The sequence below is a fragment of the Ictalurus furcatus genome, chromosome 7, assembly GCF_023375685.1.
Source record: "Ictalurus furcatus strain D&B chromosome 7, Billie_1.0, whole genome shotgun sequence".
Lineage (NCBI taxonomy): Eukaryota > Metazoa > Chordata > Actinopteri > Siluriformes > Ictaluridae > Ictalurus > Ictalurus furcatus.
The window spans coordinates 18,234,857-18,245,861 of NC_071261.1; the positions used below are offsets into that span (position 1 = coordinate 18,234,857).

An 11,005-nucleotide genomic window follows, 5' to 3' on the forward strand; every position below is an offset into this window, starting at 1 on the left:
GTTATCATGTTCATGAAGCCAGTTTGAGACGACTTTTGCTTTGTGACATGATGCATTATCATACTGGAAGTAGCCATTAGAAGATGGGTCAATTGTGGCCATGAAGGGATGCATATTATTAACAACTCAAATAGGTTGTGGCATTCAAGCGATGATTGATTGGTATTAATGGGCCCAAGGTGTGCCTATAAAACATTCCCCACACCATTACACCACCTCCACAAGCCTGGACCACTGACACAATGCAGGTTGGGTCCACACTGTTGGCACCAAATTCTGACCCTACCATCTGTATGCCTCAGCAGAAGCAAAGATTAATCAGACCAGTCTTCAACTGTCCAATTCTGGTGAGCCTGTGACCACTGCAGCCTCAGCTTTCTATTCTTGGCTGAGAGAAGTGGAACCTGATGTGGTCTTCTGCTGTTGTAGCTCATCCGCCTCAAATTCAATGTGTTGTGCATTCTGAGATACTTTTCTGCTCACCTCAGTTGTACAGAGTGATTATCCGAGTTACTGTAACCTTTCTGTCAGCTCAAACCTGTCTGTCAGCTGTGTGGCCATTCTCCATTGACCTCTCTCATCAACAAGAACTGATGAGGTTCTTATTTCACCATTTTCTTTATTTCAAAATTCTAAGTAAACTCTAGAGACTGTTGTGCATAAAAATCCCAGAAGATCAGCAGTTATAGAAATACTCAAACCAGCACCAATCATGCCAGAATCAGAATTACTGAGATCACATTTTTTCCCATTCTGATGGTTGACGTAAACATTGCATAAAGCTGCTGGGCCGTACCTGCATGATTTTATGCATTCTGCTGGTACCACATGATTGGCTGATTAAATAATTGCATGATTGCATAGGTGTAAAGGTGTTCCTAATAAAGTGCTCTGTGAGTGTATATGATGCACTTTATTTACTTAATACCTTAAACCTAACATGTAGTAGACTTTATTTACTTAAAGGAGTACAGTGTAAAACATGTCTGATACAAAGAAAAATAATCTACACACGAGTTGTAGTTCACATTTATACAATAACGTGCAACTAATTATATATGAAGCATTTCAAAAGCAACACAAGGCTTTTTAAGGCAAAGAAGTGGAATGTTCTGCAATGGCCAAGTCTATCACCTAACCTGATTTCAATTAAACATGCATTTTACTTGCTGAAGGCAAAACGCCCGAAGAACAAGCAGGAACTAAAGACTACTGCAGTAAAGGCCTGGCAGAGGGAAGAAACCCAGCACCTGGTAATGTCTATGGGTTTCAGACTTCAGACAATTATTGACTGCAAAGGATTTGCAACCAAGTGTTAAAATGATAATTTATATAATGATTTGTATTTATTTGTTGCATAATTTGTTACATTTTCAATAAGGTTCAGTTGGAAAACACCGATTTGGTATCCCTTAATTCTTTGTATGTTTGCAGAAAGATCTATCTCCAGCCAAATGATAACCTTTTTGGAGAGGATCACTGATTATGAAGGCTCCTGGACCACAGTCTGAAAAACAGCCCAAAGTAGGTAGCACAGTAGTTATTGGTTGTATTGTTTTCACCAAATATGCCAATGGACTTATATTTTTTAATATTCACTGTACATTATTTCTGTAGCCAGTAAAATGTTGTTCTCAAGCCATATAATGCTTCTAATGAGTCTTATAGTTTGATACAGCAACTCACCTGGTTTTCTGGGAAAATATTTATTATATATACATAATATATATATAATATATATACATAATACAGTAATGGCAGATTATACTGTGTCAATGGTCTTTACTGTACAGCTACTGTAACACACTGACTTTTTTGTGATAATAATAAAACATACAGTATCATAAACATTGCTGTAAAACTAGATGCTAAAAACATTTACCAGCAGAAAAGGAACATCAAATGGCTATTTATTTATTTATTATTTTTAATTTCTTCCATTATTCAGTCATAATAAATTTATATTAAAAAGTGTAGCTTTAAATTATTTTAGTGAAGCATGGGTGCGACAAATTTAAAATGGATGTAAAGATAGGCAAGACGAGGTAATGTTCGCCTAGGTAAGTAGCTAAAATTTGCTAGCCTGTTATTTTAAATACACTATATGGCCAATAGTCAGGTGTCCAAAAACTTTTGGACATATAGTGTAGATAAACCAAGCTTGCTTTCTTGGTTTTCCTATAGATTACCGGACTGTGATCCATGGATTCTGTCACTGCTGTTCTCGTTGTTCATTCTAGCAACGGCCCCTTATTGTGCAACTTCATTGTTTAAACTGCAAGTTCTTGTTGTGTAATTTGAATCTTATGTTTGTTCTTATGTGAACAGAAATGAGTGCTTTAATAAACACGTTTTTATTTGATTCATTTGTTAGTATCAGTATTTTGACCTTCAATATTTTAAGATGTGTATTTAGCAATGGAAGAGTTGAACAGTATAATTGCAAAATTGCAGTAATATTTTACAGTAATATGCTATTATAGATTATACATTAGTCCTGTGAAAATATAATTTGGAACTTACAGTAAATAAACTTTACAGTGCGAATGTGTGAAATATTAATTAGATGGCTATTCTGTTTGTGTATAAAATAGGTCTTAACCTTAAAATAATAACAGTAATTATTAAAAAACAAAGATGATTACTAAATAAAAATCAATTAACCAAACCAACATCTCAAACCATCATTAAAATATCTGATAGCAGCCAGCAGGAGGGAATGTCTACAATGCTCCACAGAGTGTGTTGTCATAATAAGCCTTTGGCTAAACGTACTTTGAAAGTGGGTAAAAATGTTGTGTAGAAGATGGGAGCTATTGCTCAAAAAAGTGGAGTTTTTTTTCCTTTCCTTTTTGTCTGAATCGCTTCCTCCAGAGTATTGACTGAGCCAGCATTTTAGCATAAAAATACACTGGTCATAACACTGTGGTTAAACATCAAAAGCCCTCAGCTTCCTTAAAATATAATCTGCATTGGCCTTTCAGTGCCTCCACTGAGCTACTAAGTGCTGCCAGTAAGTTAATGTAAATTTGTAAGGTACCTTTTTTTTTATAGCGCTCATTACAAAACTTATCAACATCCATCTGTCTCTTGTGCTGAAAGATCTTTTTTTTTCCACTTGGTAAAAGAAGCTTGCAATAATATTTTTGAAGAACAGAGTGTTTTCCCCCCAAGGATAACAATTTGTTTGCATTTAAAGTAATTTGTTCAGTAGGCCTATGTATTTATCTACCTTTTCTTTTTTTTTTTTTTAAGGATATAAAAGCGTCCTTATGTTAGTCAATTTGGGATGGTATTTTATGCTGTTTTCTCTCATCACCAAAAATAAATATAGAGTTCTGTTTAGCTTACTTTATGGAGATAATGTGCATCTTACAATATAGTCATTCTCTGAATTACTACTAGTGTTACTCATCAGGCGGCTGTGGCTCAGGTGGTAGAGTGGGTTGTCAACTAATTATAGGGTTGGCGGTTCGATTCTCCATATGCCGAAGTTTCCTTGGGTAAAACACTGAATCCGAAGTTCCTCCTGATGGCAGGCTAGCGCCTTGCATGGTAGCTCTGCTGCCAATTCTCAAGTCCATATAAAAGGTGTAGTTAACTTACTAATACAATTCAGAGGTGTTCTTCACTGATCTTTGGTTTATTGGGATTAAGACTTACATTTGGTGCCTTATTAGTTTTCTGGAGAGCCAACATAACATACAAATGTTCATGAAACTCCGATTGGCTGTAACAAATGTTACATGGGGTGAAACTATGCCATGTGACAGATCTCATGCCGAACTGAATAGCTTTGTATTATGTAGCTGTGCAGTGTTTGTCTCAGCAGCTTTCTATTTTTATTATGCTGGTTAAACAAATGCAAAATCAGCTTTGCCATTTGTCACCATGGTAAAGGACAAAGAACTGTAAAGAGACAGGTGTAAAACTTCAAGAATCTCTGCTTGTAAGAAATTACAGTATACAGTATATTTCAGTGAGTGATTTTCAAGAATTCCAGTAATTCTGGACATGATTATATTATGTAAACAGACATATACAATATACATACTGTATATTCATGTATAGATTATGAAATATCTTGTTTCTAAAGTAACCTACATTTTTTAGACAACAGATCACTTTGAAATTCCAGAAACAGAGATCTGTATCTGCTTTCCTTTGCATTTCTCCTCCAAGATGCAAATTTGAACTAATCTGGCATGAGCTCAGTTCCAGTGGTGATGGAGACTCTGACAAATTTCACTGCCCTCTGCTGCTTCCACACATCTTGCGTGACTGGCTCCTCCACACTTATCAGCATTAATTTTTAATGCCAAGGTTTTACAGCCTGTCCATATTATGCGTATGGACTGTAAGTGGCTACAGTATCTCCTGCTGAACAACATTATAACACCTGCACATGTACACTATGTTGCTGTTCCCGCTCAGGATGCCAGATATAGCTTTTCTTTTTTTTTTTTGGCAGCTGTTTCTGCTTGCATTCCAAAATGTGAAGAATTTGCCACAGGCCTGATGCTGATGAACTCGTGGTTTATTGGAGACTGGACAATCTGGCATTCTGTGGGTTTTTTCCATTATGTTTTTTCCCTCTCTCTCTGGTGTTGACTCAGAGAAAAATCAATATTTGAAGAGAACAACAAAGTGTCTTTTGTTGCATGATTCAGACACTGTTTAATAAGATAACCATCATATAAAGGAAAATGTTTGTGCCCAGATGTGTGTGTGTGCATATAAGAGGTCATCCAAACAGGGAAGCCTTCAAGCATTGCTTTGAGTATGACACCATAAAGTAATACACGTGTGAATTGAATAGCCATTTTGAGATGTCTCACCTTGTAAATACTTAACAAAATAGAATGTTACCTATTCTGCTGAATTTTATCAAACGGGACCCAGTGCCCGCGCATCAGTAAATATGACAAAACTGCAAGCTTTATGTGTGTTGGTGGATGGGGGTACTGCAGTAGAAGGAGTATGACTCACACCTCAACCATGTGACTCATGAATCACTGCACCTCTGTGGGCTGTGCTGTTCTCATCAACCTCGCCACCCCCACACTCTCGCCCTCTCGTTTTCTCCCTGTGTGTTTATTACTTGCTTTACTTGCGTTTTCGCTTTCTCATTCTCATTCTGTTTATTATTATTATTATTATTATTATTATTATTATTATTATTGTTGTTGTTGTTGTTATTGTTATTGTTATTGTTATTATTATTATTATTAGTAGTAGTAATAGTAGTAATAATAATAATAATAATAATAATAATAATATCACCCTGATCTATGGGCCAGGCAGCAGGCATGAATTAATTGTTTTTAATAATATCACACTATTTACAACAATTACTGAATTAACACATCTTACATCAGTAAAACAAATGCAATTGTTTACTGTTGTTTATTTATTATTTCTTTACCAAACCCTATTCATCATTCAGCCATATCAGCCATAACATTAAACCACCTGCCTAATATTGTGTAGGTCCTTCTTGTGCCACCAAAACAGCACTGACCCGTCGAGGCACGGACTCCACAAATTGTGCTGTGGTATCTGGCACCAAGACATTAGCAGCAGATCCTTTAAGTCCTGTAGGTTGTGAGGTGGGGCCTCGATGGATCTGACTTGTTTGTCCAGCACGTCCCACAGAAAATCACTCGGATTGAGATCTTGTCTGTGTGTATATATATATATATATATATATATATATATATATATATATATATATATACTGTGTGTGTGTGTGTTGTTACATATACAAAGTGCAAGCCACGATGGTATTAAGAGTTTAAGTAATATCACTGTTCCTTTCTGAGTTTCCCTTCAAAGAGAAGCTACTAATGGGCTCTGGTGTGATCATACTATAGTGCTGCAGAGATTCTCGTTTAATAAAGTAATTATCCAAGCAAACTGTCTGAGCCACAGGACTGCTGAGCAGAATCAAAGATCTTAGCATGGGGAAATGCACTCGGTAAAAGTGGCAGACTCCCTACAAAGTAGTAAAGGACCATGCTCCACATGGACAGCCTCATAGACACAACTTGTATCTCTCGGAAATCTAACTTTCAGGTAATATTTCGACTTCTTTGTAATATTTCCCTTACAATTCTTAGGGAATAACTGTTAATTGGACTTTGTCTTTTGCTCTTTAAACATATTGGTTTCAGTGGTGCATGTTTGAAACACTGTCTAAACATGCTCTGACGCACATTAAGCTAACTAGAAATTATCTCACGATCTTTCCTGTGGTCAACAAAATTGTGACTGGAAAAAATAAAATGTGTGGATGGTGTCAAATCTGCTACAAATGAGAGCTCAGATTCACATGTTCCTCAAAACACAATTAAAAACCCAATCTTAATAAAAAATAGCAAATTTTATTGAATGATCTCTGTGTAGCAAAACTAGTCATCAACATGCGATTATTTACATCCAGCAAACGCATGTTTATTAAGGTACATACAAGATACATCTAGAACTGACAAACAGCCAATTTTTTTTATACAAGACTTGACAGGTTTTTTTTAAACTCTGATATACTAAACATTTGTCTTTTGTATTTTTTTTTATACTTTTTTTAATGCTCATAATATCTTCAGAGAAGAAACACATTTTAGATGCAAGTTCACATAAACGTGCAGACACTTGTCTTCTCTATGTCCATCACTCAATCCACAGCTTGCTTAAATTAATTAGAATGTCAAGCACCTCCCCGTTTTCTTATCTTTTCTAATCATTATGTATCTCCCTCACTGTCCTTATGGGTAAGGTATCACACTATTTGGGTACTTAAATTGTTGTTCATATTTCAGCACTGAATCTTTTCAACATTTCTTTGTTTGACTTCTCTGTGAAGTTATGAGTGGTGAAGAAATGTTGTTGTTTGTAGTGCCCCTTATCTCTAAAGGATAGTTTTAAGTGCCTCTGTATGTTTTCATGCACTTCCTGTGCACTATCCACTTTGTTCTGCAGTATTAAGTCTGACCTTACCTAGAATTGTGGTTCTGGTACCAAATACTAAACTTTGTGTAAAGTTAACTGTTGATTAAGGGACATTAGGGATTGATTTCAATTAAAAGATTGTCAATGCCTTTTTTCAACTTAGATACACAAAGTTATAAACACAAGTAGGTAATTAAGTGCATATTAAGATGTTTTTTTGTGTTGCATTGACAACTCATACTCTGTCCATTTTTACCATTAAATCCATAGATTTCTAGTATAATTTAACATGAAACAAACCTTTATAATCATACCTTTATGATTAATAAGGACATTTGGAAACAAATTCACGTTAAATTATTAATTAATAATTAATTATAGTAATTAATATAGTCCTGCCAACCCATCTATGACAAAAATGCTGCTAGTCTTAAAGGGGAAATAAGGCAATAAATAACTGCTCTCAAAACAGCGTATATGAAAAAGCTTATCTTAGAAATATTTGGAATGTATGAGCATTCTTTGCACCAACTGTGTTCAGCAATGTTCTGTGTAGAAAAACAATGTTAAAAACACCCCAAAAAGAAAAGAAAATGTCAGCCTATAGGCAATTCATTCTATGTACAGGACCAAGTGTGTCACAATACTACTAGGTACACTTAAGACATTTGATGGGTAGGATGAGCCAAACCTGAACATTTCTAAAGCATATGGCACTTAATATTTCAGATATTAAGATTCAGATTTTAAATATTTTTGCTGTTTTTCATAATTAGAGAAAATGACTACATGGTTTAAAAGACTTCTGAACATTATAAATGATAAAAAATAATAAAATATAAGGCTTACAAAAGATGTCGTATTGTATTTTTGTCTTCCTCTGTTTTTGAAAGGCCTTCTGGAAGTGTGGAAAATTTTAGGACTGTAGTTGGGTATTTGAGTCATGTGTGTACCCCACATAATTGACAAAAACACCTTTCTTCACTTCATTTCCACTGTCTATCAGTATATGTAGGGGAGGAGGGGAATAGATGAGGAAGGGAGAAAATGGCAACAGTCACCAGTCTTCAGGCTTTTTTTTTTCAATTTAACTGAAGAGGGAAGGACAGGTAAATTAGACTGGATAAACTTATTTCTGAAAATGAAACCAAAATATGTGGCAAAAACAGTCTCACAGTTGTACTCTTCTTGCTCACCTACATTTCCTCCTTTATTTTTCTCGCTATCTGCACCTTCACTGAAACATGCGGGGACGTTTTAGGAAAACCTTCTCAATGAAGTTCCCTAGCTCCTCATTGCTGTCTGGTTGTGGCTGTTCCACCTGGCTATAATAGCCATCCTGTGGGGCAATTACAGAAGCTGTGGGTGAGTAATAGAAAGCAGGCCGATGACGCAGGGGTGACCGGGGTTTGGGCATGGGTATGGCTTTGAAAGTCCGGGGTTGAGGGACAATGTAGTTAGGGATGTAGAGGTTCCGCTGGAAAGCCAGAGGAACCCTTGGACGACTTTGTGTCCAGGGATTATACCTTTGTTTCAGAGGGTAATCAAACTCATAGTCCAATGAATTCCCCAGAATGTCATTAAGGGAGTAGGAGGGTTTGGCATAATAGCGTGGTTTAGGTTTGGGAGGTGGGATGTAGATGGTGTAATAACTACTGTAGGGCTTTTGATAGCGCCGATAGGAGGGGTAGGTCCAAAAGGGCCACTGTTGCTTGATCCAAAAATTTTGTTGATTGGGCTTAATAGGAGCCCTGTCCTTGAACCACGATTTCAGCAGATTTGTGTTAGGCTTGGGTGGTTTTGAGGGTGGTGATGTTCTTAAGACCATAGATGAGACATCAGGTGCTGGAGGAGGTACAAGAGGTCGTTGCCATTGCAGAGTTTCAGGAGCGTCTTTTTTTTTCTTCTTTTCCACATCACTGATTATATCTACCACGTCGTCAGCAGGCAAGTGGAGCTTACTGGAGATCTCTATCAACTTGTCAATTGTTTGTGGGTCAATATCATCATCATCATTAGCACCATCTTCCTCTGAGCGTTTATCTTCTGCAGCATTATTTCCCTGGTACTTTTTACCATCTTGCTTGACCATGTATTGCAAGATCATATCTGATGCAATATCTGCAAGCTTCTCTTCTTCTGCCTTGGCTCTCTGGGCCTCGGCTGCTTGCCTGCGCACCTCTTCCTGTTCAGCTTTAGCCCTAGCTTCTTCTTCTTCTGGACTCAGCAGTTCATCTTCATCCTCTCCATTTTCCTGTTCTTGGTCTTCAATATTATCATTAAAATCATCCATAAAGTTTCCTCCCAATGGCCGATTACTGTTCTTTTCCTGCTCTTGTTGCCAATTAAGCTTCTTCTTAGACAAAGCCAAGTCATAACCCTTAGGTTTGGGCTTGATCTCATTGTTCATGAGGCCATTACGATCCAGATAGTCAAAGTAATCACCACGACTCTCTCTCTGGCCAGATGAGGAATCACGTTCTCTTTTCATGGCTGTAGTGTAGCTCTGAAACTCCTCTAACATGGTTTCCAGGTTCTTCAACTCTTCTGGACTCAGCTGCTCATCCTTGTTCCCATCAGTGGCTCCCTCTGTTTCTTGCTGTTCTTGCTTGCTTGCAACCTCTTTTGCAACTACTTCCTGTTCTTTTACAGGCACTGTTTGACTGGTGGTACGACTGGTCACCTTTTCCGTGAGGCGTTCTTCTTCTTCCTCCTCCCTCTTCCTCTCCTCATCCTGTTCCCTTTCTCTCTCTTCTCTGCCCTGTGCTTCAGCAGCTGCTCGCACCAGTTCCAGCTCCTGATATCCATTAGTCTCTCTGTCAAAACTCTGGGTCTCTCTGTCCTCTTCTGCCTTGTTTTTCTCTCCCCCTTTCTTCTCTTGTTCACTCATTACCTCCTGAGGTTTGTTGAGGGCTTCTAGGAGGACTGCTGCTAGGGTTTTTGGGTCAACATCTTTGAAAAGTTCATCCTCCTCTTCATTCAGTGTCTCTGGAACATCTCCGGTTTGGGTGAACTGAATCTGAGGCAGTGTACGTGCAGGAGAGGAGGGTTCATATCGATTGCCCACTTTGTGTCCAGTCACAGGGATGCTGCTTGTGGGCTCAAATTTAAGACTGAACAAGAAGAAGAAAAGCACAACTGGGGCTCTTGATACTTGTTGGCACCGAATCATGACCATGCAGGTTAGGAGTGTGGAAAATGGTGATGCACCTAACATAGACAGGGGAAAAAAATTAAGCATATGCTATAAAGTGCAGCATTCGTTTTTGTTTTTAAACATTCCAGGTCTATGATGCTAAGTAACAAGTTACAACCACTAATCACCATGATCACACAATGGAAAAATACACACTAATAACATGAACATTTGACTTCGATGTTTAACACTGTCCTCATATCATGATGATCATAATCCCTTTTCATGATTCACACACACACACACACACACACACACACACACACACACACACACACTGCAAACAAAAGCAATTCAGTTTTGTTCTTATTTATAAATCTACTTTAGTCAGAACGTACACTATTACAAAATATCATGTTTTGATGGCTTAGTTTTATTTATTGGATAGATTATTCATGCACAATTAATGTCTGTAAATCATAGCAACAAACTTTCACCATCACGCGCCATTATCATGCAGAAGGAACGCATTTCATATTTTTATTTCGGTTTAATTATAATAAACGTCTACTGATTGTCCTGATTTTGCAAATAAATTGGAATTAACAAGAAAACTTCCGTAGATGTGTAGGCACTTTGCACAATTGACCACCCCCACAAGAAAAAGAGCTTAAGAGCGTGGACCTTGGCGGCGAGTGGATAATGGAGGCAAACATGACGTATGAAGATGCGTGTTCGAATTTCTAAATGGGTTTTATAGAATGAACAAAATAAATATTGAGTAAAACACCGGTAATCTGAAAGGCTTAAAAGGCCAAACGTCGGGAGTAGAGAAAATCAGCATTTTACATATATTAATAACTAGGCACCGGTTGGAGTGTAATTAGTTACATTTCTTTCAAATCCTTAAAAGGAGCGGAT

At 37.3% G+C, this 11,005-nt stretch overlaps 1 protein-coding gene across 1 annotated transcript; it reads right to left on the reverse strand.

The window, feature by feature from the left end:
• Window positions 1-8,092: 8,092 nt before the first annotated feature.
• Window positions 8,093-10,388, reverse strand: vgf (VGF nerve growth factor inducible). The gene has a single exon (XM_053629044.1). It carries the CDS (start codon window positions 10,187-10,189, stop codon window positions 8,183-8,185), a length of 2,007 nt encoding a protein of 668 aa, XP_053485019.1. The 5' UTR covers window positions 10,190-10,388; the 3' UTR covers window positions 8,093-8,182.
• Window positions 10,389-11,005: the final 617 nt, after the last annotated feature.

Bases quoted from the DNA above. Each gene is read 5' to 3' on its own strand.
- vgf (XM_053629044.1), bottom strand. From the start codon at position 10,189: ATGCTTAATTTTTTTCCCCTGTCTATGTTAGGTGCATCACCATTTTCC.